We start from the raw sequence: 27418 nt of genomic DNA on the forward strand, positions 1-27418 counted from the left end.
CAAGCTTCCAAAAGAGTACCTATACCTAATATGAGCACTGGACTTGGCTCCATTAGGTAGGTAGCGCTCGTAAACGTTTTAGTTAATGCCAGTGGAGCTTCACCGACGGCGAGAACTTTAGGTAGACAAGGTACATGGCCGGCCTCGACATGTGAAGCGCTTCAGCGTTTACTAAAAGCTGTGCAAACAGGCCCCAAAGCCAGGGTAGTAAGATGAGAAATAGAGTTAATGAAAAGTTTTTTTTATTTAGCTTATCCCTCAAAAATGCAACTGTATGTTGGGTTGTAAAGCTTGGTCATCTTGTCGCGTAACTATCTTAATTCTTCCTTGTTAGCCAAGGGGAGCCCCTATTATAATTAGTATGTATTGTATATTAGTGCTTGAGCTTTCAACGTACGATCGATATGCATAGTCTGAGTTTTGTTCTAGTTAGTAATAGCCGGTTTATGATAATCATAAATCTTACCTTCAATTACGTTTGGATTGTTAAAAAATGCTCGCGCTGAAGTTCCATTATGCCCGTTATTCGTACCAACAGTAGCAAATCCCAAGGTCTTAAGATACATTAATAAAGACTTGGCAAGGCTCGAAAGGAGTTATTACCGTGCCATAGTTTAGGTCTTCGTATTGGATACCTGTGTAAACACGATAAGAAAGGTTAGGATAAGTAGCGCATAATGAATATAAATATCCTTACATCCTAATAATCCACCATTGCCGGTGCTTAAATATCTTCCCGTCCAATTGCGAGGAAGCTATGCTTTAAGGTAAACACCACTAAATAACGAAGTCTTTACTTAAAGCGTAACCTTGTAAATATTTGCTAAAGTAACTTACAATAAGCAATTGTAAGTGATGTCTTGGAAAATTATTTTAGCAGTAAAAAGTTTATATTACTTGGTATAGGGATTATTATATTATCTGGAAACCTTATATTGCTTGCGCTAGGGATATATTTAACTAAATTTATAGTTATATTCTTACTTGCCAAGCTTCGTTTCAGGTCATAGCATAACTTCTCAAACACATCTGCCCTTGTACACTGGAATAAACCGGTAAGTATGGTGAGCCCTGCGACGGCCCGCGGTGAAATAGCGGAGAACAGTATATAATCGTACTTTAGCGATGTGGAATAGTTGTTGAAAGATCTGATGTGTTTTATGAAGAAGTAGTGACGAGCTATACAAATTAACATTGAACCTTCTCAATCTGGCTTTTGCTCCCTATCTTCCAAACCCCATGCGATCGGGTCAGTATATGTTGCTTCGTCACCTTGACGCTCCAGTCTGGTCACGATTTCTATTCCGATTTTTATACCGGGCGAATGCCAATTAATATGGAATTGGGGGTTGGCTAACCGCAAAAACAGAAAGATGTGGCGCTAGATTTGAAGTCTTGGGATGCCGAAAATTAAAGAAATTTCACTCAACGAAAGAGCTTGACGGGACCCCGCATTTTACACTACTTATGGTCGTATGTTCAGTGATAGTGTTTATTAGTTTGTTTAGTCTGTTTAGAACGATATGTGCGTATGAGGCAGCAAAGAAGATAATATAATATATAACAATTGGCACTCACCCGATGCAATTAACACGCATCTGCCTGCTGATCTGCTCTCACTGGATTGGCTATTGTCAGGAATACATGCACATGCATACAAAATTCTGCTTACGTACATGTACCTTTCAGCCGCACCTGTACGAGGCGGGGTTTCCACGCTCCTCTTCGTTTTACTCTGTTAGACGCACCGGAGCAAGAAGAGTGTCCGATACCAATCGATAAAATGTCTCGTCGCGACTCTAGGACACAATTTGACAATGAAGAGTATACTGTCGGTTGGATTTGTGCCATAACAACTGAGCACGTCGCCGCGCGAGCTTTCCTTGACGAAGAACATGCTTTACCACAGTTTGTGTCCCCTCACGATAACAACAATTATACACTAGGCAGGATTGGAAAACACAATATCGTCATTGCCGTTTTGCCCCATGGAGAGTATGGATTATCGTCAGCAGCAAGTGTGGCGAGAGATATGCTACACAGCTTCCCCAACATTAGAATCGGCCTAATGGTTGGTATTGGAGGCGGAGCTCCAAGTGAAAAGCATGACATCCGCCTGGGTGATGTGGTTGTTAGTGACCCCCGTAATGGAGAGAATGCTGTTTTTCAGTATGATTTTGGTAAAACAATACAAGAGCAAAGCTTTTATCCAACGGGAAACCTAAACCAGCCTCCACCAGTTCTAAGGTCAGCAGTAAGCGGACTCGAAAGTCAATATGAATTAAACGGGCATGGTATTCAAGAGAGCATTGACATTATTCTTGACAAAAACCCAAGACTGAGGAAGAAATACAAACGACCGGACTTAGATCGGCTCTATCAAAGCCAATTTATTCACCCTCTAGCTGAGACAAGCTGCGGTATCAGCTGCGGTAACAGTCCACCAGCTTTAATTATCCGTGCGGAACGGGATAGCGGCGAGGATAACCCAATGATTCACTATGGCCTGATTGCTTCAGCAAACCAGTTAATGAAAGATGCTGAGATTAGGGACATGTTGGCTATGGAGAAGGATGTATTGTGTTTCGAAATGGAAGCGGCTGGTTTAATGAATCATTTTCCCTGCCTTGTTATTCGTGGTATATGCGATTATGCAGATACACATAAAAACAAAGAATGGCAAGGCTACGCAGCAATGACAGCAGCTGCATACGCAAAAGATCTTCTTTCCTTGATACCTCCAAATCGAGTCGAGGCCCTAAAAAAGATGGATGTGCTCTCTGGTACGTTTCTGAAAGCTTGGCGGTAGCGAGATACGCAAGACTGACCATAAATCACAGATATCTCAGAAGGACTTACAGGGATTCTTCGCAAGCAAAACAGTGAATACCGCAATGAGGTTCTTAAATGGCTTACTCCGACCGACTATGTTTCTCAGCAGCATGACTATTTCGGAAGTCGGCAACCCGGAACTGGTGAATGGCTTCTAAACTCAAAGGAGTACCAGAACTGGCTGAATACGGCAGCAGAAGCCCTATTTTGTGAGGGGATTCCAGGAGCTGGAAAAACTATCATGACATCAATCGTGATTGATCACCTTACTACAAAATTCATTCATGATCTAGAGAATCTGAACACTGGGGTTGCGTACGTCTACTTTAGCTACTGCCAGAGTGATGAGAAAGCCGATGATTTGCTTTTGAGCTTATTAAAACAGTTGGCGCAGATAAGATCTTCGCTGCCTGACTGTGTAACTGCTCTCTATGAACAGCACAAAGACAAGGGATCTCGACCATCACTAGAGGTAATCACGTCGACCCTACAGTCTGTAATAAGTACTTACTCTAGAACTTTTATCGTCATCGATGCGCTTGATGAATGCCCAAACATCAATGATTGCCGGATGAGGTTTCTAGCAGAGATTCTTAGCCTGCGTTACAAGTCCAAGGTGAACATATTTGCGACTTCAAGACCCAACGCAGAGATCGCCAAACAGTTGGAAGGTAGCACTTTTATCGAGATTTGCGCTAGAGAAGAAGATGTGCGTAAATATTTGGTTGGAAATATGGTCCGACTACCAAATTTCGTTTACGAGGACGTTAAATTGAAAAGCGACATTGAAGCGACGATCATTGACTCAGTGCAGGGAATGTGCGGCGCTTCTGCTGATGACTTATCATCACATACCATACGCTAACTTGCTCGCAGGTTTCTCCTTGCCAAGCTGTGTCTTAACTCCTTGGTCCATAAACTTACGATAAATGATGTTCGTGATGCCCTTTCAAACCTATCGACCGGATCGGAAGCAATTAATCATGCCTACAAAGATGCAATGGAGCGAATCGAGCGTCAGCCTCCAGAGAAGAAAGAACTGGCTAGGCGGGTTTTATCCTGGATTATATATGCGAAAAGACAGCTTTCTCCAACCGAACTCCAGCATGCCCTTGCAGTGAAGCATGGGCATCTCGAATTAGATAACCGGAATTTTATCAATATCGAAAATATTGTATTGGTGTGCGCAGGCTTAATTGCTGTTGACAAGGAAACGAACGTTATCCGATTAATCCACTACACAGCACAAGACTTCTTTGAGCGAACGCGGATGGAATGGTTCCCGGCTGCAGAAGTAGAAATTGCGAGGACTTGCACTTCTTATCTCTCTTTTCGCAATTTTGAGAGCGGGTTTTGCGCCAAGGACACTGACTTCGAGGAGCGGCTATCACGGTACCTATTCTATAGTTATGCTGCCAAAAATTGGGGCCATCATGCTCGGAATGCCTCGCCATTACCACAGGAGGTCATAGCCTTCCTTGAATGCGATGAAAAGGTACAAGCGTCAAGCCAGGCATTGATGGCCTCTAAACCAGCATGGAGGAACTCAGAATATAGTCAGCAAGTCCCCAAGCATATAACTGGACTACACCTGGCGGCGTATTTTGGAATTGAGACAGTAATGAGAACTGTCTTTGGTGAACAAGGACTGGACCTAGACGCGAGCGACGATTTTGGTCGAACGCCACTTTCTTATGCTGCCGGCAATGGATACGAAACGATAGTCAATCTGCTACTTGGTACATATGTAGTCAGCCCGAACTCAATGGACAGAGATGGCCAAACACCATTGATGTGGGCTGCCAAAAGAGGACACAGTGCAGTTGTTAAGCAAATACTTGTCGACGGCAGAGGTGACTTCAATGCCAGAGACCGCTACAGCCAGACACCTCTATTACTTGCGGTTAAGAACGGGAACAAAGCGGTAGCAGAATTGTTGCTTACCGAGAGCAATGCTGACATTAATGCGAGAGACAACTTCGGTCAGACGCCGTTATGGTGGGCAGTCCGCAATGGGGATGTTTCTATCATGGAGTTGCTCCTCGAGAAAGACGGCGTTGAGGTTAACGCCAAAAACCGCCATGATCAAACACCTCTCTGGTGGGCAGCGCGAAATGACGATGGCGCGGCTGTGGAATTACTCCTCAGACAAAATGGCATTAAAGTCAACCTCAAGGATAAAGATGAACAGACGCCGTTGGGGAGAGCGGCACAAAAAGGACACGAGACGGTAGTTAGAATGCTGCTTGCCAAAGAGAGCATAGAAGTCAATATTGCAGACAATTATGGCCGCACACCGTTACTCTTGGCTGCTAGAAATGGGCATACTGCAGTAGTTAAGCTTCTATGCGGCAAAAGTGGCGCTGACATCAATATCGTGGATAAAAATGGGAAATCCCCATTACTATGGGCTGCTATAAACGGTCATACAGACGTGATAAGGCTGTTGCTCACCGCCACCGATGCCGATGTCAATGCCAAGGATCACAACGACCAGTCACCGCTATTACATTCAGTCATCGGAGGGCATAATGCCATAGTTGAAGAGTTGCTTAACATAGAGAGCATTGATGTTAACGTTAAGGATATTTATCATCAGACTCCTCTTCTATACGCGGCTAAAAATGGGCACGAGAGAATAGCCGAGATGCTCCTCGGTAAAGAAGGCATTGATTTAAATGCTAAAGATCGTCATGGCCAAACGCCACTATGGTGGGCAGCTGCAAATGGAAACAAAGCTATTATCCAACTTATTAGTAACCAGACTGGCGTTGATATCAATGCTAAGAATTCGTTCAGCCAGGCGCCTTTACTATGGGCAGCCCGCAATGGGAATGAAGCCATAGTGAAATTACTACTGACCATACCCGGCGTTGATGTTGATACCAAGGATAAAGAAGACCTGGCGCCTCTCTGGTGGGCAGTTAAGAAGGTATACGAGGAAGTGGCCCGATTGCTCCTTGCTACCGACGACGTCAAGGTCAATTCCAGGAATAAAAACGGCCAGACACCGCTACTATATGCGGCTGAGAAGGGATACAAGAAGATGGTCGAAATTTTACTTGAGAAAATTGGCCTTGATGTTAACGCTGTGGATAAAAACGGCTTTACTCCCTTGGTGTTAGCATTGCGGCATTCCCAGGGGGATATGTCCTTAGTTGACAAAGAAGAAAAAGAGAGCAGAAAGGAAAGCAATTATGAGACCATTCACAGATTGCCTCCAGCTGCTGAGAATATCAACAGTAGTAGGCAAGAGGGCGATTCAGGATTATTACCATGGGAAGCAAAGAAGCAGTATGAGGATATTGCCAAGCTGCTTCTGGCTACAGATGGCATTAATGTCAACGCCAGAGATAATAACAGCCAGACACCTTTGTTATGGGCAGCCAAAAAAGGTTATGATACCTTGGTCGATCTCCTACTGAAATCAGACGGTATCGATATCAATGCGAAAGATGACTGGAACAAATCCTCACTATTATGGGCAACTGCAAAGGGGCACATAGCAGTAGTCAAGTTATTGCTGAATGAAGCTAAGCTTGATATTAACATTGAAGATGACTCCGGTCACTCTCCGCTTTGGTGGGCGGTTGAAACGGGAAACGAGACGGTTATTGAGTTACTGCTACCTAAACATCAAAAGAGCATCAGCCATGATCTTCTAAAGAAGGCTGCAGAAGAGAGAAAAGTGAGAGTCTTTGAGCTACTTATTTCTCAGGAAGGAGTCGATCTTAACACAAAGGATGCTAATGGACAGCCGTTGCTGTCATGGGCCGTTGAAAATGGAGACGAAGAAATAGTCAGACTGCTTCTTGTCAAGGCTGGTGTTGACGTTAATACCGAAAACAAGTTTGGCCAGACGCCGTTATGGTGCGCTGTTTATGGCGGGAGTCCCGAAATAGTCAGACTGTTTCTGAACGAAGAAAATGTTGACGTTAACGCCAGAGACCATTACGGTGTGTCACCGCTCTTATTGGCCGTGCGGAACCGTCGGTCGCCACGACCACTATGCCGTCGACTACGCTTCAATCGAGATGGAGCTTTTGATACGGATACTAAGGAATATAATGGCCAACCGCCACCCTCACCAGCCTCACCACTCTCACCAGCCTCACCACTCTCACCAGCCTCACCACTCTCACCAGCCTCACCACTCTCACCAGCCTCACCACTCTTTCCAGCCGTGCCTTACCGGCGACCACACTTCGACGAAGACGAAGCTTCTAATAAGAATAATAAAGAAGGTCGTGATCGATTAAAACTCTCACAAGTCGGGGATTCCCATACAATGGTCATCGAGATGAAAGACGAGGACTCTGAAGATAACGCCGGAGATCATCGCACTATAACGCCAGGCTCGCTGGTCTCATATGGTCGCCGAAGGTATTCAAGTGAGAGGGTTATTAGGGACTTGAACATGGATCCAAACAAGCATCCAGATCATAGATACAAATCAATATTCACTGAAACTGTCAACGGCGATGACATTATTAAGCTCCTACTGGCTAGAAGCGATATTGATCCCAATACAAAAGACCACCAGGGCAATACGCCGCTCTCAACTGCAGTATTAAATGAAGACAAGGAGATTGCAGAGCTTTTACTTTGCACACAAGGCATCGACGTCAACACTAAAGACTATGAGAGTCATACACCACTAATCCATGCAATACGCAAAAATAATACATCAATCATAAAATTAATGCTCAACTCTAACCAAATCAATGTCAATTCTGAAGACGTTGGTGGGTGGACGCCAGTATGGCATGCTGTACACGAAAAAAATTGGAGCTTAGTCCATCTTCTCGCCAAACATGGGGCCAAAATCAATTCCCGAGATAGGTACGGCCAACCACTGTTGTCATGGGTTGCCGAAAATGGTGATGATGAGGCAGCTAGCATCCTGCTTGCTATTAATGGCACTGATATTAATATCATGTGCGACGAAGATGAAACACCACTGTTTTATGCAGTTAAAAATGAGCATAAGGATATTATAGGACGATTGCTTAAAAATGATGATATTATTATTAATGCAAAAAATCGGCTTGGACGGACGCCGCTTTTGAATGCTGTATCAGGAGGCCGAACAGAAATTGTGAAACTGCTATTGAATGAAAAAAATATCGATCCTAACGTTGAAGATAATGAAGACCAAGGAGCATTATTATTGGCAGCTCAAAGTGGGGATGAAGAGGTGGTGAAGCTGCTGCTGGCTAAGAATGTCGATGTTAATGCGTGTAATAAGGACGGTCGAACTGCCCTATCAGTGGCAGCTGAAAAGGGGCATGAAAGGGTTATCGAGCAGTTACTTGCCTCAGAGATCGTCGACGTTAATTTCCGTGATGACTATGGTCGGACACCCCTATGGTATGCAGCTACAAACGGTATTGGATCAATAGTTGGGCTGTTGCTCACCCACGATGATATTGATGTAAACATAAAAGACAATAAGGGCCAGACACCACTGCTACGAGCTACTTATTCTGGACACAGCGAAGTGGCCGAAATACTCCTCGCTGCAGATGGAATTGACTTCAGGGCCAGAGACAAAGAGGGGAGGGCTCCGCTAGAATTGGCAGTTTCAAGTGGCGATATGATGGTGGTTAGACTGATCCTCGCCAAGGGTGTCCAAGACATCAACGCCAAAAATCAGAAGGGAAGAACACTGCTTCATCTTGCTGCCGGTGGGGGTAATTGTGGGATAGCCGAATTACTTCTCTGCCAAGACGGAATTAACATTAATTCGAAAGATAATGATGGTAGCACGCCATTGCACACGGCCTCTGGTCTTGGAAACTCACGGATAGTTTCTCTACTCCTCGACCAGGACAATATCGATATTAACTCCAAGAATAATTCCGGTCAAACTTCTCTGTTCCTAGCTTCATTGTTGGGGCACTTCAAGATAGTTCAATTACTGCTTAGCAAAGGCAGTACTAATATCAATTCTGCGGACTATAGCGGCCAAACGCCATTATATGCAGCCTCGGTTATGAGACATATACATGTTGTTCGACTTCTTCTCCGCCAAAATGGCATTGATGTTAACGCGAAAATTCATCAAGGCTGGACGCCATTGCATGCTGCATCAGGAACGGGCGATATAGAAATAGCTAAACTACTCCTTGGCCGCGAAGGCATCGAAATCAATGCTAGAACTGAGAATGGTTCTACGCCGCTACACATTGCCTCAGCAAATGGCTACAAACAAATAGTTCAACTATTACTTAACCAAACCGGCATTGAAACTAATTTTAGGGACAATGAAGGTTATACGCCATTAAACAAAGCCTCAGGTGAAGGAATGTTCAGGGTTGCAAAGCTCCTCCTTGAATGTGGTGCTGATATAGCAGCTACGAATAATGACGGCCAGACGCCATTACATAATGCGTCGAGCCGTGGGAGATTCAAGATAGCTAAATTTCTTCTTGAGCATGGCGCTGATACAAAAATTGCGGATAATAAGGGTCAGACGCCATTGGATCTTGCACTGCGAGATGGACACAGTGTAGTGGCTGACCTACTTTCTCAATAAACGGGGCTGGCGAAATCGCCGGTATTGCCCCTGAAACAGGGAGCTTTAGGCGAGTGCCTGGCGAGATAAATATAGTTGGGGAGATGCGCAAGGTTGATAAAGAGAAAGGGGGATTATGGCGGATGTTCTCTCGGGTTGCGAACGCTATGGAGGCGTCGGATAATGGGATTTAATCGAGCAATATATATATATTCCGACATTGACGGTGTGATTAGCAGTTTGGTATCGTAGCCAGTAATTTTTTTTCGACAATTATAAATCTAGAAGGCCTAGCCAATACCATTCCATTTTAGTAGATTTCCCGTTTAGAGTGAGGCCCAGAAAACCATGTATGACAGCTGCAGCGTGCGTGGCCGTCATGGATAATGGTGCAAGCGACCATCTAGAGAAACTGAGCTGTGACACGTTCCGTTTGAGTGAGTAACTGATAACTGTTTGTGGATAGTCTATTATGTGCCTGAGACATTATGTGTCTGACAGGACTAATATAGCCTCTCTACTTCTACTAGAGAACTGACAACAGAACCTACAATGAGGAATCTCTAATATATCATTGACAAGAGACTGGAAGTAAAATAAAGAAGAATAAATATTAAAAGAAAAGAAAAAAAAAAAAAAACATACAACAGCCGGTGTTCGCTGATGGTCACCCACTCAACTACTAATCTGCCGGTTAGTGGCTTGTCTATGGGGGAGCAGACGGGACCCCGAATTTTCCACTACCTATGGTCGTATGTGCCTGTAACAGGCGCTGGTTAATTTATATAGGCAGGAGGAAATAAGTTCTTGATGCACATAAATCTCAGACAATTGGGAGTCTGCAATCATGGCAATAAGTGGTGGACAATGCTCCTGAATCTAGGCTGCAAATACGCTATTACCCGTAACCTTACAGCCGAACAGCTGCTAGGAATACACAGACCCCGGTGTCTGCTGGTTACTGGCTTCAATGGTTGGTTCCCAGTTGCCGTTTTGTTAGCAGTACTATGTTGTCTTGGGGCTGGTTCAAATTAAGCTTCCCGACATTCTTTCTCTCCCTAGACACAGCGTACGCAACAGGGCTGTGAAAAGCACAGAAGAAAATCGCTCCCAGATCAACACTTGCTTGCCCTAAATCTCAGCGCCCACACGTCAGCAAGTCGAACACCAGAGTCGTAGCTATGGGCCGACTCGTGACCGTCGCTGCCTGCCCTTGATATCGAGGTACCGTCTAATATATTCATTGGATGAGAGCGAAACATGATTGACGCATGCATAGGGGAATACGGACAGGATTACTGGATCAATTCGCCAGGCTAAAGCTGCTGATGCAAGACTTCGCGTTGGACCGGTATGCGTTTTTCCCATTTGTTTTCCATCTTTCACAACCCGACTTCCCTCCTCTCCAGTAGGCTTAAAACAACTATTCTGAAATTTCCTCCTCCATGGGAATTAAAGATATCGGGCTATTCTTGCAATGACCATTTTCTTGAGCCCGATCTTTACCTACACTGCATTGAGATGCTGGTTACCACTGGGTCACCTCAATCCGCAAGTCATGGCGATGGAGAAGAGGGCCGTGTCATTTGCGGAGCGTTGTATCCCTTTTTCGATCGCCAATCGTTGCAAGAGGTAATCAACCAAAGCAATGAGAGTCGCACAAGTCTGTCGCTAGTGCGAAATGGGCGTTTCAAATCTCATCGGCAATGGCGATTGTGCATTCATCAGGGCAGTACCATATGGATTTGAAGCCAAGCAATATGCTTCTGAACAACGATGATGACGTGGTTGTGATTGACTGGGAGCAATGCGGCGCGTCTCCGTTCTTCCTCGCACCAGAAGGGAACGGCTTGTGGGACGTCGAGATTGTTGCAAACTCGGAAACGGGCGAGGTGCAGGGGGCAGAGCCTACGATGGCATATCGAAAGTTTACAGGCCCGCTACCTGATGGTTGTGGGACATGGCCAAGGCGGAATATATTCCCATTGTGGCAGCGCGAATGCCCAAGAGCGCTGGAGGCTGCAGAGGTCTACAGCGTAGGGCGGAGTTTATGGGCCATCTTTGAGCAGAGCGATGATGTGTGGGTTTACGAGAGTGGACATTCAGAGGCAAAGGCGGTATTATGGACTCATGGCAGCGACAGCGTGCCAGAAGCATGGAAGGATTTTGCGTCTCGATGCATGGGCCTAGATCCAAACAAGCGGCCAACATTCGAGCAGGGAGAGAGATTTTGGTGGCAGGAATGGAAGCAGTTTGAGGGGAATACGAAGTAGTCTGACGTTCCCCAATGTAATCTTATTGCTTGACGATATGTCAAAATAGAGAGAAGCCTGAAACTTGTCTTGCAAAAGGTTTCTTCTTGCTCGGTGTCTTTTGTTCGTGTACCAGTGATTTGATGAATGTGGTATAAGGGAGTTTCCTTGTTGGTTCACATATATATAACAAGAAAGAAACGGCATTGGATGAGACAGCTTTGTGATGTGCTGAACGTGGGGCACAATAAAAGAGATAGTACATATATGCCAAGTATCTCTTCTAGCTTAGTTAATAAACTCAACGGCTATGTGCATCACCGTTTCTATGTAACTACTGGAACGATGTATCGAATTTGTAACGTTCAACCAGTGGATCAGCTGACTTCCTATATTCGTTTGTGTCTCAAGTTTGCGATTCTGTCCCTGGTAATAGATACTATATACACATAAGAATTTCTCTAGCCTATTCTGAGAATGAATGCGCAGCCCCACATCAGTAACAACATCTTTAGGAGTTTATGACCGGTGCTATATGCATAGCATTTTGTCTTGTCTACATCCTCCTAAAGCGTGATCGCCTGTATGTAGTAAAGCTCCTGAACACCGTTATAATTCCACGTCCACTGGCCCCCATTGCGTGAGCCTACACACTGAGATATAATATTACTGAAAGCATCCTGTAGTAACTATGTATTAGCCAGGTACGTACACCACAACGATGAAAAGAACTTAGCGATTTGATGAGGCCTGGAAGGCTGGCAATTTAAAATGAAGCGCATGTGAAAATACGAAATACTTACACGGCAATGGATCTTGGCGTTTCCCTCATAATGAGCCTGGATGACATTGTTGCCAAATTGAGCGCTTGCGTCCGGTCCGACATTGCAGACCTGGTCTGCCACCTGCTGGAAGTCAGAGGCAGGAAGGCCAGGGTTTCCTGAGCCGTAGCAATCCGCTGCAAGAGCAGCCGGAATGGCCAAAAGACCCAAGAGGAAAGAATATGAGCGCATATTGAGACAAAGATGATATGCCTAAAGCCTTGCTATAGAGGTGTTGAGGCAGTCTGAAGCTTACTGGCAAGAAGGGGGAAAGGCTTGGATTTTATATGCATGTATATTCTAAGGATTCCCCACAAGTTAGGAAAGAGAGGCGATGGCGGTGAATAAAAGGAAGCAGGGGGGTTGATTCCGGTGAGGCTGCGACTAATCTAACTTGCTGCCTGCATGTATATTAGCATAAGGAAAATTCCCACTCTGTAGTCCGTATGTTAAACTTAACGAATGCAAAACCCTTGGGTATTTAGGTACCCCATATAGTTAAACCACTTAGAAGTAGCCTTGATCTGCAACAACACTCCACAACTACAACTCAGCTTCCTCTTAAAGATTATCGTCAGCTAAGTACGGAGCAATATTCGCTAATTTCTTACCTAAGATAAGTTAAGCGGGATCTATAAATCATTTTAGCTTATTTCCTAGTGTTATTCTAAGTTTATACGAAGTAGCGGGCTATGTAATAATAAATTACAAAGAATAACGAAACAATAACTCCAGTCCGTGCTGTGGTAGTTAGAGTGGAGAAATTAACTACTACTCTTCCTTGAAGATCTCATCGAGATACACTATGCAAGGGGATGCTGTTTGTTTGTTTGTTAATTTTATTATCAACGATTACTAAATAAGCTAGATATATAAAGCCACATTTGGGCAACAGAACGGTAAGAGTCAATGGCTCCTGAAGCCTATGTTGGCTACACTTCAAGTAATAAAAGGAAGTGTTTTGATCGATCCAATTTAATGTAGGATTTATATCTGTGTCTTGGAGAGGGGCCCCATACGTTAGTCTCTTTTACTACCTAGTTTCTGTAAGCCAAGACTCGCGACGAGGCATAGATTCCGGCTTGCTTGTTACGCCTAGAGGGATACTTGATTCGCTGTCTGTAAATTTATGGGTAAATAAACGGTGGTAGATCCGTTTATTACAACGGGTGGGGAACTGAATGGTGAAAATGTTTTGGCGCAGGGGTTGGCCAACCGCTAAAAACGGAACTATATAGTTCTGAAATTAGAGGGTTGGGATGCCAAAAATAGAAGACATTACAGTCGAGAAAATAGTTTGACAGGACTCCAAATGTTCCATTACCTATGGTCGTATATACCTGAGATAAATGTAAAGGGGGCCATATAGGAAGTGATTTCTCTCATGCGCGCAATTTCAGGCAGTCTGGGCTTCAAGTTGAAAAATCGCTTTGGCCTGCATAGTAGAAAAGCATGAATTTGTATAATTCATTGACATCTTTTTAACTCCATTAAACACTACTCTATATATAAAGCTAATATATTAATAGCGGGCCACGATAATATGTTTCTTCCGCATTAGTCGTTAAGAAGCCCAACTGTTTATCACCCATCATCCAGCTGACACTTAATAAGAGTCGTGATAGCGATGGACGTGAGTAAATAACCGCTTTCCATTTTCATCATAGCGGAATGGAATCACATTCACTCCATCTGCATCTCGGGGCTCATAGTCGAGATTCAATGCCGCCCAAGTATACACCTCCTCCCCATGGTTTTCCCGGAGCCAGTGAAGAATCATGTCCACTCCCGCCATAGGACCCGCTGCCGTCCATATGTTTCCGTCGACAACCCACTTTTTTTCCTTTGTCCAGTTCACCTTGGGATACTTGTGCTTCACCCATTCATACTCGAGGTGGTTGCCGGTGGCGCTTTTGCCGTCTAATACGCCAGTCATGGCGGCAACGAAGGATCCGGTGCAGTTGGTGAACAGAGCCTTTCCCGAAGCAACGTGGCGACGAATGAATTCGGCATATCTCGGATCAAGGGTGAAAGGTCCGGGATTTGGGCCTCCAAGGATGAGGATATCTAGCTCTGGGCAGTCATCGACAGTGCATGAGGGTTTCAGAGTAAGGCCGGAGGTCAGATCCACGGGATCGCGGGAAAGGCCAATGTGCTGGAAGGTAACCTCTGGGGCCTTTGCGATTATTGAGTCGGTGACAGTTGGCGTATATATTCTCATGCCGCCCATGAACTGCTTGGTACTAGTAAAGATTATGTCAAATGGGGTAATGACATCGACAGCTAGATAGTGGTAGCAGAGAGAACCGATAACAATAGGAGCCATTTTGAGAAGATCTTTTAAATAGTCTTATGACTATGAAGAGGCGATGTTTGAATGGAAGATTTGATAATATAATTACCTGTTGATAATATGGGGTGGGCATTGGAGCATTTATATCCCTCACTTTGGGTTATTGACTTTGGCTCAGCGACAGTTAAAATGTGCCAACTTGAACTTGAAATTTACTCAAATGTGCTCAAATTTACTCATATTCACTGAAAAATATTTACTCACCCCCAATTAAAACCACTCAGTTGCAGTAGTATGTCAGTCAGTGCGCTTGCCAGCTCTGAATCATGTTGTTATATGTCCAATAACCTGGAGCAGGTTGATGGCCGGACCAACTCTGACACAAGAATTACATTTTTATCAGTGTATATATGTATCGCCAAAATTTTAAGTAAAGGGAGTTGAACATTATTGTGTCCTTATGGAAAACAACAAGACTATTCGCTAGTCATCTTCTATTGTCAACAGTAAATGGCTTTAGCCTGTTGACCTTACCGACCTTCAACAATTATCGACTATACCAGCGTAATAACTGGACTTAAGTACCAAACAGTTAACTTTGCTTTCTACTGGGCTTTTTAAACAGGTAAAATACCATGTCTACTGTCTGTTTAACAACCTCAATATGGTCCCAACAGTGGCCGAACGAGATAGCCCTTTCCCGTTATCCTAGCGGCAATGTGGATACATTCGAGACATTTCTAGCGCTCGGTAGGCATTACTATCGGCACTATAGCGGTAGACCAGCTTAGTTGCTTTCGGGATGGCGTTTATGTGGAAGAGCTACGTCGACTGCAACTTTAATTTCTACGTAAGACAATAACGATAATATCTTCGACTGCAACGCAGCTACATCGCCGCGCTTTCATCGAACACCGTGCAACTTAGAGCTTGTTCAACAGCTTCTACTGCTGCAATAACCGGGCCAATCGGAGATGGATTAATGGCGACAAGTTTACTTGATATCCAAGTACCTAGCAGAATTAGGCATGGCTGTTCACCCAGAAGATATGGCCAAGTGGAGAGGCTTCAATCAAATGCAAATGGATTGGTGCCACGCCACTACTTAGAGATGCGTGTTTTCTTTAGTAAAAATAATAATAAAATAAATAAATAAATAAAAGCTGATGGCTCGCTTTTCAACGGTTAACAAGATTATCAAGGCCTTGAGGCCAAGGGAGTACTCGCTGGCTCCGTCAGTGCAGCGCGCGAGCGGCCCAGAATATCTAAGGACATCAAAGCAATACGGGCTGCATGTACTTAGCAGGCCAGGGTCTCGTTTTTTATCGCGGTTAAGCAGACAATTAACTCCGCCAGCTAAGAGCAGCCATGCACCACCACCACCACCACCCACAAAATCAAGAAAGAGCTTTCAATATGTTAATCCTCACTGTCTCTAGACTATGTAAGTTTTCACCGTGTTGAGTAAAATTGAGTAAAATTGAGATGCAGGCTCCCGTTCTTCCTAGTGTATAGGAAAAAATAACCACCAAGCTTTCGCAAGGGCACGGACTTTATCTTAGACTAGGCACGCAGGCGGGCAAGTATATCCATCAGCTAGACATTAGACACACCCACTCCCGTCAAGTCTCTGAAACGTCCCCGAATATCGGTGCGGGCAACTTGGGGCTTAAATCCGGATTGTCCATTGTCCATCCGCTCCGTTTTCCCCATACCGGAGGCTCGTAACCTGACCACCAACGCCCTTTCGGACGCCGGCTTGGGAGAGGCAGCTTTAGGAATTTCCCGCCATTTAAGGGTGTCACCCTCTCCATGAGAAGACGACTAGCCATTACTTCGACGCTAAGCGCCAGGAATTTCTGGAGCAGAGTTAACTGCGGGAAAACGAGTTCACCTTTAACCCTGGTGGTGCCCTTCTGTCGACTTCTGTAAGTTTCGGCCTTGCGACCATACTGCCCCTGTAGTCAAATCATGTTGATTTATAATAGTGCCGAATGCGTCAAAAAATGTAACATCGTCCGATCCCTGGCCGGCATAGTCTATTGTTAAGACTACGACAATATCTGGTTGTCCACAATCCCCTAACTTTGGTTCTTGATAATATATGTATATATATATTTATATATATATACATCAAGCCATTTTTTGTGATTGTTACAGAGTGTTTAGGCAAGAAAATTAGGTTTTTCCATTTGCAATGTGGGAGCTATACTACACTTGGCTCGAGCGCTCCTCAAGTACAGTTGATACGCTGCTCTGTTTGAAGCGGGGAGGGATCACACTCCTTGGCACAGCGAGTATTTTCATTTAATTTTTTCTCTTTTTGCTGGCAGATATATGATAAATTATGCTACTAACACTGTGTATTCCTCGGTTATTGGCAAGCCGAATTTCTCTGATATAAACGGCCAGGCTTAGTGTAGCGTAGGTTCAGGGTGACTCATAGTGCATATGAGGGATCACGATGGGAACACGAAATGAAGAGCGAAGGAATAGGGAGAAGAATCTAGAATGCCAAAGGCACTGAGCTCGAATACATCAAGCAAATGTTGCTGAAAACTGGGATCTTGATGATGAAGAACTAGCTAGAGCTGAGCAGAGGCGGGGGGATTAATCAAGTGCAGAGCATTAGGGTCACTTGATAGTGCATAAATTGGAAGTCCTTGAACCTCTCGAATTCTTTACTATCGACATATGTGCTTATATAGCTGTTAGATATTTTCATGCGGCGCAAACAGCACGAGATCTATCCTATTTTTATAACGCAACCTTGGGAATAGGCCACCACTAAACCAAGATGAGATCTATAATCTGTGAGCCGACTAACTATTACCTCATCACCAAGAATATAATTGGCAATCACATGTATGTCTTACAGCTCCGCGGCAAGTAAACCCCGAAACCAAGTTGAATATAGGTGGTTCTAAAATATGCCCGAGTAAACCTACGAGATAGGAGCCGAGCTGTGGAATTCAACTCATTTTAGTCTCATACTTATTCCATTTAATATCTCAGCTTGAATAGTATCAATGTACACTATAAATAGAAATGCTTAGCAAAAGAAATACGCCAATCGAGTTTGCTCTAGCCGTCTTATACTTAAGGTAACCATTACTTAAAATCTCACGAAGAGTTAATCTTTTCCCATTGCAGTTCTCCATTTGTAAACTATCGTTTCTCCCGTCTTAAACTAAGCGAATTTACGCTATTCTTTTGAGCTACAAAGGTCAAGCATGACTCCGTATCTCACTGCTGTCTACCACAACCCCTGCAAACGGGATGGGCCTACTTCACATGGAAAATAAGCACGTCCAGTGGATGAAAACTATTTCGTATTGTCATTACCGGGACTAACAGAGAGAGTCGTCTCTAGGTCCGCAACCCTACATATCTCTCTACGATGTTTACCAAACCGGGCTTTAACAGGTTTAAACGGCATTTCAGTTTGCAAGAGTAAACAAGTTCGTAAGCTGCAACAGATTTTAAGCAGTGGCATGTATGTTTTTAGTATTTGCTATTGGTCGACTTGTGTGCCAACCGGTTCTTTTTCTCATGTATAGGTGTATTTGATTAAGCTCTACTTCGCGGCATTCCACTTTCCGGCTTAAGGCTAGACATAATTAAAGAACTACAAGAGTAATCGTTGCTATTCCCCAAGGCGCAGGTGCAGACGAAGCTGTGCCCACCAGATAAATTTCGCTCTCAGCAGTAAATATACTAATAAGCGCGGCAGCATTAGTATCATTAACTAGTCATTACGTACATATCATCCTAGACTGCTTGTGTCTTTTCAATAGATATAAATTGACCATACGCCGTCAACCTTCTGACATTGAGAGTCACAACAATCCTTCACAACCACTCATTTATTAGTCGAAGTACCCAGCCACAATGCACTTTTCAACTACCTCATTTCTCGCGGTTCTCACCGCATCACTTGCTTCTGCGCAACAAATGCAGATCAATTATTATAGCGATCAGTGCAGCAGCTATCTCGGTTCAGTCGAGGTGACTTGGGCAACCAACTTATATGCTGGGCCTCCGAACTGCTACAACTATCAATATGGTGCCTTTGCGAACATTGCCAATTGCTGGGCAGGTGGCTGCGTGTGCGACTTTTACCAAGGATCGAATTGTGGTGGCGAGAGGCTGATTGAGCAAGCTTTTGGGGGAGGTAACTGTGTTCAAGTTGATGGAGCCCAGTCATTTGCATGCTATTATGGCATGTAAGTTAAGCTTCTTATTGTATAATTATATATAAAGGGATTTTCTATATGAAAATATAAGTGTTGATAATTAAAGAAAGGGTCTAGGTAATATACCTTAGCCGCAGTGGCTGCTCCAGCGTATGTTATATTAATTCAAATGATGACCTCTCCTCGACATATTCTTCTACCCCTGGTTGGCTTTAAGTAGATGGCTGTCAACTGTTAGTTTCCCTGAATCTTGGGATCCATTTAAATGGTTTTTTTTATTCTTCAATTGTTTTTCGTCTTCTTGTTTTGTTTCTTTCGTTTATTCTCTATAATTTTTAAATCACAGATCTCTAGAAGCGCTCTCCTTCCTCAAACTAAGTGCTTATACATTTGCTCTGGTGATGAGATACTTGAAGCAGAGTTTAAATTTAATAAAATAATACAAAACGTCAAGGTTAGTAAAGTTGTAATCGATATTTAAAAGCAAATTCTTCCAATGATAACGTCATCGTCTTCTGTAAGGGTAATTCGGGCTGTAATTTGATCCACTGTAGTTTAAAAAATGGCCTAAGGAATGGAGATATTTTGCATAAAGCTGAGCAATGGTCGATTTCCCAGTTCCGGCATTCCCAGTAATAATCAGATCAAGATTTAGACTCCTCAGTGAACTCTTTCCTCGGTGGTTACCGGTTGTTTTTACTTTGCCATGAGTTGAGAAAAATTTGCCTTTCGCGTCGTCGAGCCCAACCATTTCCATGAGCTCGTTGTTAGGACTGCACAGAGATGACGCCCAAGAAGGAGGTAAGAGCGAGATTTGTTGGCTCCACTTAGGATTTAACAACGCACCCATCATCTTCGACAGCCGAATGTTTTGTTGAATTGAATATTCTTCTTTCTATGTGTATTTGCATCAAGCTTACTAACAGTGTAATACAAACGTTCCCTTTTGCTTTCTGTGTTGTTGTTTATATGAAATCTGATATTTTAGCCTAAAAATGGACCTTACGCTGCCGACCCCTGTCAAAAACATCCCAGTTAGTACGTAACGCACTGTTAAAGAATTTGGCCCATACATACGGAGTACATGTAGTACGATTACAACTGCCTGCTTATCCGGCAGCCCCAGCGCACCTCACAACGTTTGACAAGTATGCTATTTATTGAATGGTAATGGATCCTTAATCTCCCTTTTTCTTCTTCTTCTTCCGTTTTTGGCCCTAACTGATGCGGGCCTCAGTCTTATTCTCTCCATCTTGCTTTTAGGGTGGACATCGTACATTTACCCTTCAGCGGATCTACACGCATCATCTTGTAGCCTCCATCTCCATGGCTCGCGCGGAAAAGAGATGCAATGGTTGTTGGACGTGTCGACTTCGTCGCAAAAGGTGCGACGAAAGGCGGCCGGAATGCGCCAATTGCATTGGGTTGCAAATTACCTGCCACTACGGAATGCGGAGACCTACTTGGTTCGATGGGGCTAAAAGGCAAGAGGCCATGGCCGCCCAAATCAAATCTCAGATCAAGGAGCAAGCCGGCTATCGGCGAGAGAGGCATCATGCTTCGACAGGGGCGGCAAGATTTGCAAAAGAAGCCCGGACCAGAGGCCACAATTTCATCAATCTCATCCCGAAAAATGACCCCTCCAATGGGAAAATACAATCTCATAATGATGCGACGAATGGGGTGATTCCACAAGATACTGTAGTGGATTCAAGCAAATGCAAAATACCCGACACTGCACCAGAATTCAGCTTTGCAAACAAATTTGATCGGCCTGGACCTGACCCCGATATGCTCTTTTACGGAGAAGACTATGACATGGATTTTCTCATGAAATACCTGGATAATGTATTTCCGTTGATCTTTCCATTTTACAAAACTCCTCTACTTGGCCCTGGGCGTGGCTGGATCTTTTCATTTCTCTCGCAGAGCAAAGTCGCTTTCCAATCAGTACTGGGTATTAGCTCTTACATTTTCACAGTTGCGTTAAGTGAAGCATACTCTGGAGAAGAACATAAACTGTGCAAGACAGTAGTCTGGTCTCGGCTCGTCCGACAGGCAAACATGTGTTTCGACATGTTGCAACAGGATATACAGGAGCTGAATAATCAGGGCGAGCAAGCGAACTTGTTGGATAAAGTGCGAGTCATGGAGAGCATTGTTCAGTTTCTTACTTTTGAGGTAGCGCTGGGTAGATCGGCGAACTGGGACAACCATCTATCGCCCACCATCGCTCTCTTCCTAGACATACTGCAGAACCACACTAGGAAAACCTCTGTATCAATGCTACTCGACATTTTGAGTAAGATCAACCAACGTCCGCTATATGCCCTTAAGGAAGGGTATTACGTCTGGGACAACAGACAAGAATGCTTTCGGTTTTTTACCGGCCTTCTTCTCTTTATCGACGTTGTGGCGAGCACCTCTCTTGAGCGACCACCACAGTTACTCGAGTACCATCTACAGCTTCTTTCCAATGGCGATGATGGAAATTATGGTAAGGGCGAGGCTACTATCCGGCTATCGAACCTTATCGGCTGTCGCAATTGGGCTATACATGTGATCGCAGAGATATCGGTACTAGATGCCTGGAAGAAAGAGAACATGAGAAAGGGCGTCGAGTACGGGACAAGGCTTATTGAGCGCGCCAACCACATTAATCGGATGCTTGAGGATGGTGATTCACGGATGGGCGGTGATGGTGCGGCTCCTACAGGTAAATATTGGCCTACTGGCTCTTCTTAATCGCATTATCGTAATTTGGGTCCGATACCTGACATGTTTCTAGTAAACTCTACAAAGATTTGGGGCTGCGCGGCGAGAATATACCTCAGCGTCGTGACCTCCGGCTGGCTGCCATTGTTACCAGAGGTGCGGTCTAGTGTATCGCACGCACTTCAACTACTGCAGACAATGGCTGGTTCCTCTCAATTGGGGGCGTTGGCCTGGCCGCTCTGCGTCGTCGGCTGTATGGCTGATCACACGCAGGAACAGGCCTTTCGAAATCTTTTCGCCGAGTTGGACAAGCCAACGCTGATTGGGACATTAGACGAAGCACTACGTGTCATGGAAAGCGTATGGCGGATTCGAGGATCCATGAACAGTGAAGTATGGGATATACAAGCATGCTTGAATATTCTCGGTACGCCAGCTCTATTGGCTTAGAAGACCCCTAGATGCGATTAAGACGGGTAAGACGAGTAAAATTGTGTATATTCTAGTGCATGTAGTGAATAAAAGACTGTTTGAACTATAATACTCGGTCAAAGTAACACTTGGTGATGAAATATGTAGAGCTGCGCGACAATGAAACCAAGTGTACAGTTAGTCACCTATTTTCCCTTCCAGAGATCCAGAACTTCCTTCACCGTGGTTGTTTTGACCTCTGGAAATATCTTGTTGAGAGATTTGTCCGCTGGCATATCAAATAAGCCGGCAATAATGTATAAGCCAAATTTGGAGAAATAAGTCTGCAGAAGTGGCTTTGGGAAAAATGCGTACGCCGTGGCATGAGATGGCAGTTCAGTGACCTCACCCTTCTCAAGCTTCTCCACGTCCTCGTAGATAACATTGAACTTGGATCCTATTTTTACAGAAGAAGAAAAAAAAAATGTTAGCATTGAAAGAGTGATCATCAGGCCGCAACCAGAGAGTATGGGTGATTACCGGTTGCTTCTTCAGCCAGCTTCAAAACCTGATTCCATGTCACTTTATCACCGTAACAAAACGTTTCTTCTTCCCATTTGGGCAAATCGAGTGCCTTAACAACGAATTTGGCTACATCTCGCGTATATGTAAACGAGATCAAATCATTGCCTGTGCCTGGAATAGCTGCCATTTTGTTGGGAATATCAAAGACAAAAGCGAATGGCGCCGGAAGATAAGTCTCTATGTGCGGCATCCCATAGTAGTCGAGGAAATAGCCTACGTGGAATCGTGTCCATTCAAGATCCGTTTGGCGGAGCTGCTCCATCGAGGCGAGACGTACCTGATGTTGTGGCAACTGTAGGCTGCTTTGCTCAGTTTAAATATGTTAGCGCGTGTATCTATTCAGTTACAAATGAAGAAATAATGTGTGACCACAAGAGAGAGAAAAAAAAGAGAAGGTAAATTTACTTCTCCGAAGGTGCGAGTACACCCCAGTCATTCTGAATAAACCGTTTCGTTGATGCTGCCTTCGCAGCTGACTTTATGAGATTGCGTTCAGCCGCTCCAGACTCAGGCGTTATAACGCTGATGGTAGAAATCACTGTATGGACATTGTGTTTCTCTAGTATGTTGGTTACTGCATTGATATCATCGTAGTCGACCTTGATGACCGTGGGGGCGCTCGGAGACCAGTTTTTAGGGGCCTAATAATACGTATTCGTCAGAAAAAGATTGGCGATGAATAGATTTAATGATCGGTGATAAATTGTCTCTACCTCACGAGCAAGCACAATGACTTTGTACTTTGCCGCAGCGACTATGGCGTCGCTGATGGCTTTGCCAATGTTGCCGGTGCCGCCAGCGATTGCAATTGTGGTAGACATGATGCTGGAAGATGAAATTGCTCTTGGTTTTATAAGAATAGTGATTTTAAATAAAGCCACCAGAACGTGTAAATTGAAACGAACAATGGTGCTGAAGAGTTGGATGCTAGATATGGCGTGTAAATGGTGGCTGAGGCGGCTCTTTATATGCCTGTTCCTGTTCTAATACATTCACATACACACTACTTTCTTCAAAGTACGATTCAATCACGATTTGTAACCACATAATCTCCTTTTCATAATCCCATTAATAATGATTTGATATCTGCCGCGTGTTCTTTCATTTGTTCTGTGGATAACTAGGAGGTTGTAGGTGAGGTGGATGGACTCTTTTGCGCTAGCCTACACTTGGATGACCGCGCGCAAAGTTGAAAGGGGAATAGATCAATGACGTTTAACTCTTTGTGGAAGCCCGCGCGGCGCAACAGAATTGTACTAGCATGTCTCTCATCCATATGGGGCATTTGCGTGTTCTTCCGGGCCCATGTTTTTAAGGTCGCAGTAAAACATATGAGGAACGGTTAAAAAGTACTGGAATTTCTCCTTGATTTGTAATATCTGGCGTTATATATCCCATACTCTGTTAGTTTGACACTGGTAAACACCGATAGAGCCTATGTGATCTCTCTCCGCCTAGTAGACGTTGGCATGTGTTCAAGAACTTGTTATGAATCGATCTGGTATCTAATCCATCTTCAATTTACAAACCTGGGTTGTAGTACATATCTATGTCTATCTTTATTCTAAAAGTCAGATGCATTTAACCCGCCAAAGGTAATAGTTTTTGTAGTAACATATTCCTCAATACCATACTTGCTCCCCTCGCGCCCAAATCCGCTTTGCTTTACACCGCCAAATCTATTTCGTGTTAGCAAATCTCTTACTTGCAAAATGAACCATCTATATGAGGATGGTGTTCTTACGGTGATGCCGCTTCACTGATTCGTCCAGTATTGACGCCAATCATGCCCACATTCAAAGCTTCTGCAATTCGAAACACTCGAGCCATGCTGCTACTAAAGAAGTAGCCAGCTAAGCCTACCTCTGCACAGTTGGCAAGCTTAACAACATCCTGCTCCGTCTCGAAAGAGAATAGCCCAGCCACCGGGCCGAATGTTTCTTCAGAGGCCAGCCGCATGTCTTGAGTCATGCCTGTCAAAACAGTGGGTTCATAGAAGGTCGGTCCAAGCTCAATGCATCTTTTACCTCCAGCGATGATCGTAGCGCCTTTGAATACTGCGTCGCGAACTTGTTCGTCGACCTTTTCTAATGCGCGCTTGTGAATCAGCGGTCCATGGGTAACGCCATCGAGAAATCCCGGCCCAAGCTTGAACTTCTTAACTCGTTCGCTTAAACGCTTGGCAAATTCCTCATAATGCCGTGACTGGATGTAAATTCGATTGGCACAGACACAAGTCTGACCAGAATTGCGAAACTTGGCAATGAGAGCTGCGTCGACAGCTGCATCGAGATTTTCGACATCATCAAAAACAATGAACGGTGCATTACCCCCAAGTTCCCAGGAAACCTTTTTTATTGTAGACGCTGCTTGTTCCATGAGAATCCTTCCTACATTTGTTGAACCAGTAAATGAAATTTTGTGAACTTCAGAGTCAGTAGTTAGCAACTTGCCAACCTGAGCTGTGTTATCCATTGCCGTCACAATGTTTATGAAGCCTTTTGGTACACCCGCTCTATGGGCTAACTCCACTAGAGCATTTGCTGTGAACGGTGTTTCCGCTGGAGACTTTAAGATTACCGTGCAACCTGCCGCCAAAGCAGGCGCGATTTTTCTAGTAACCATTGCTGCTGGGAAATTCCAGGGAGTGATCAGAGCGCACACTCCCACTGGCTCCTTGACGGTAATGATTCGATGTTCTGGAATCACAGAAGGAATTGTATCTCCATAGATTCGTGGCGCCTCCTCGCTAAACCACTCCAGAAAGCTTGCTGCGTAAGTTATCTCATCGCGTGCCTCAGCTAATGGCTTTCCGTTCTCCCATGTGATAAGAGTGGCGAGGTCATCTGCATTATCCATGACGAGTTGATACCAGCGTTGTAAGATACGGGCTCGCTGACGGCCCAACATTTTTCGACTGGTAGAGAAAGCCGCGGCGGCAGCCAGTATGGCCTTCTCAACGTCTACAGCTGAGCATTCAGGGCAAGTACCAATTAACATGCCAGTTGCAGGGTCTAGACAGTAAAGTTAGTCGTAAAATAGATTAGAATATCGTATTGATATGTTACCAAGTCTACTAACCATTAACTTCGAACTTTTCGCCCGACTTCGCTTCTATCCATTCTCCATTCACGTACGCCCTGCTGATAAACAGCGAGCTATCTTTTAACTGTGAGGTGATTAAATATGAGACCTATTTTTGGAGTGCTGCAGTTGCAATAATGGTTGTGCTAACCTGTGGAATAATGTAGCCCATTATAATGGCTTATTGCTGAGACTAAAAGAAACAAGGTGGTGATGAACTGCTATTCTGAGTATTCAATAGCACTTCGAATACAACCAAGCGCAAGTGGAATTGAAAATACTACAATACGGTTATTATAACATCGCCATCATCCGATTGAGTGGCTCTATAGTGGTGGCAATCCTCATCGGGCCAACGAATACTTAGCCGACGGACCGTCGGCCCGGGTCCTCCGATGCCACCGATTTTATAGCATTCCGGCATCGCGTCGATGCCGCTGGCGGTGGTATTTTATAATACCCGTAAATTGCAGCTAGATGAGAGAAGATCTAAGGTCTATAGCACAGAAAGAGTCTATTACCATTCCTTAGTTCCTAGTGAGTTCTAAAAGCGGATTCATATAGCCTCACTGTACAGTGAGTTATTAATCTTCTTCTAAATCTACTGGTTCACATATATACAGGCCAAATATTTACAGACAATGCAAGCTCTTGTTCATTTGGATATCAATGCTTCTGTTCTTGAGTGTATAATGATACTTATGCTTAGATTCCCCAGTATAAGACCCACGTTGAATATTATAGCCTCCTTTAGCCTAATACCAAGTAAGTATGCTATTATTCGTCATGATTTCTTAATAGCAGTTAAATATCGTATGTTATGTAAATGAGCGTACAATACCTAAGCTATGCTTGTATTCTAAATATATATTACTATAAGTCATAAGTTATTTATGTTGAAAGTTCGCCCTGCCCCGCCTTAAAATAATAGTAATCAGCTTACAGTAAGCTGAACCTTGCTTGTATTTTAAATAAATATTCCACCAGTTATTTGTTTGCTTATTTTATGGTTAATTACTATTACATAAGCTAGGTTTACTCTCTACATGTAGGTAATTGTTATGACCTAGTCCCTTGTAACAGTTAAACCCCCTTTAAGCGACTGCTTCCGTCTCAGTAATTGCTACAATTGCGGTTATTGGCCTAATCTTTTGCCCTGTTTGGCTTAACGGCATAACGAATTGTTACAGTAATAGGTCTTTAGGAGGTGCTGGCGGTTGGTCCTGCGTTTGCTATATATTTTGAATTAAAAGACAAGGGGTTTTATTTGTGCTGCTTGTATCTTAATCTGAGGAGTTGGGAGAAGGGGAATGCCGTAGAGGTAGAGGCCTGTGTCATTTACTACATTTAGTTACTGAAACTCTTTGTGTTCCTTAATGTCTAATAGGTAGCCTCAGTGTCTGATGCTGTTGGTATACTCTTTAGCCGGTACTTCTGGTAGAAAGGGACGGGTCATGCGGCATTGGACAAAGCTTCATTAAGGTCTTGGCATGTAGGGACTTGCAGCGGTTGCGGGCGTCGTGCCGGAACCTCTTGTGGTATTCCTTGAAGTCTCTATGGTCTAATTGCTTGACGAGAAGCCAATGGAGGATGGTATTCCACCAGTTATATCTTCATAGTAAAAATCTGCTCCGCCTTACTGCAAGGGCAACGTATATATAAACAACTGCTTTCACGTTATAATTTGAACTCTTGAATAATAACCACCGCAA

General features: G+C 44.1%; 9 protein-coding genes across 9 annotated transcripts; 4 read left to right on the plus strand and 5 right to left on the minus strand.

Annotated features, from left to right (window-relative positions):
* Nucleotides 1–330: 330 nt before the first annotated feature.
* On the minus strand, nt 331–1598 carry TrAFT101_011333 (uncharacterized protein; the record flags this gene model as incomplete). Its single annotated transcript, XM_066129222.1, has 6 exons — nt 331–347; nt 398–413; nt 604–635; nt 985–1042; nt 1119–1179; nt 1579–1598. The coding sequence occupies 6 exons, from the start codon at nt 1596–1598 to the stop codon at nt 331–333; spliced, it is 204 nt and encodes a 67-aa protein (XP_065985353.1).
* A 149-nt stretch (nt 1599–1747) lies between these two features.
* TrAFT101_011334 (uncharacterized protein) lies at nt 1748–9640 on the plus strand. Its single transcript, XM_066129223.1, has 3 exons — nt 1748–2783; nt 2841–3651; nt 3709–9640. Exons 1-3 carry the CDS (start codon nt 1784–1786, stop codon nt 9368–9370), a joined length of 7473 nt encoding a protein of 2490 aa, XP_065985354.1. The 5' UTR covers nt 1748–1783; the 3' UTR covers nt 9371–9640.
* Nucleotides 9641–10365: 725 nt separating this feature from the next.
* On the plus strand, nt 10366–11715 carry TrAFT101_011335 (uncharacterized protein). The gene is made up of 2 exons (XM_024909120.2): nt 10366–10573; nt 10629–11715. Exon 2 carries the CDS (start codon nt 11056–11058, stop codon nt 11620–11622), a length of 567 nt encoding a protein of 188 aa, XP_024754924.2. The 5' UTR covers nt 10366–10573; nt 10629–11055; the 3' UTR covers nt 11623–11715.
* A 264-nt stretch (nt 11716–11979) lies between these two features.
* Nucleotides 11980–12661, minus strand: TrAFT101_011336 (uncharacterized protein). Its single transcript, XM_024905650.2, has 2 exons — nt 12405–12661; nt 11980–12281 (listed from the first exon to the last, which is right to left on the minus strand). The coding sequence occupies exons 1-2, from the start codon at nt 12612–12614 to the stop codon at nt 12168–12170; spliced, it is 324 nt and encodes a 107-aa protein (XP_024754925.1). The 5' UTR covers nt 12615–12661; the 3' UTR covers nt 11980–12167.
* Nucleotides 12662–13855: 1194 nt separating this feature from the next.
* TrAFT101_011337 (uncharacterized protein) lies at nt 13856–14793 on the minus strand. Its single transcript, XM_024909121.2, has one exon. The coding sequence runs from the start codon at nt 14746–14748 to the stop codon at nt 14029–14031; it is 720 nt and encodes a 239-aa protein (XP_024754926.2). The 5' UTR covers nt 14749–14793; the 3' UTR covers nt 13856–14028.
* A 3813-nt stretch (nt 14794–18606) lies between these two features.
* Nucleotides 18607–18945, plus strand: TrAFT101_011338 (uncharacterized protein; the record flags this gene model as incomplete). The annotated part of the gene is made up of 1 exon (XM_024907142.1): nt 18607–18945. The coding sequence occupies one exon, from the start codon at nt 18607–18609 to the stop codon at nt 18943–18945; it is 339 nt and encodes a 112-aa protein (XP_024754928.1).
* Nucleotides 18946–20012: 1067 nt separating this feature from the next.
* TrAFT101_011339 (uncharacterized protein) lies at nt 20013–22162 on the plus strand. The gene is made up of 2 exons (XM_024902889.2): nt 20013–21627; nt 21700–22162. The coding sequence occupies exons 1-2, from the start codon at nt 20238–20240 to the stop codon at nt 22074–22076; spliced, it is 1767 nt and encodes a 588-aa protein (XP_024754929.2). The 5' UTR covers nt 20013–20237; the 3' UTR covers nt 22077–22162.
* An 81-nt stretch (nt 22163–22243) lies between these two features.
* Nucleotides 22244–23443, minus strand: TrAFT101_011340 (uncharacterized protein; the record flags this gene model as incomplete). The annotated part of the gene is made up of 4 exons (XM_066129224.1): nt 22244–22494; nt 22578–22924; nt 23028–23263; nt 23336–23443. 4 exons carry the CDS (start codon nt 23441–23443, stop codon nt 22244–22246), a joined length of 942 nt encoding a protein of 313 aa, XP_065985355.1.
* A 743-nt stretch (nt 23444–24186) lies between these two features.
* On the minus strand, nt 24187–25878 carry TrAFT101_011341 (uncharacterized protein; the record flags this gene model as incomplete). Its single annotated transcript, XM_024905642.2, has 4 exons — nt 24187–24301; nt 24367–25636; nt 25704–25791; nt 25858–25878. 4 exons carry the CDS (start codon nt 25876–25878, stop codon nt 24187–24189), a joined length of 1494 nt encoding a protein of 497 aa, XP_024754931.2.
* Nucleotides 25879–27418: the final 1540 nt, after the last annotated feature.

Source organism: Trichoderma asperellum, chromosome 7 (genome assembly GCF_020647865.1).
Source record: "Trichoderma asperellum chromosome 7, complete sequence".
In the NCBI taxonomy this organism is placed as follows: Eukaryota; Fungi; Ascomycota; class Sordariomycetes; order Hypocreales; family Hypocreaceae; genus Trichoderma; species Trichoderma asperellum.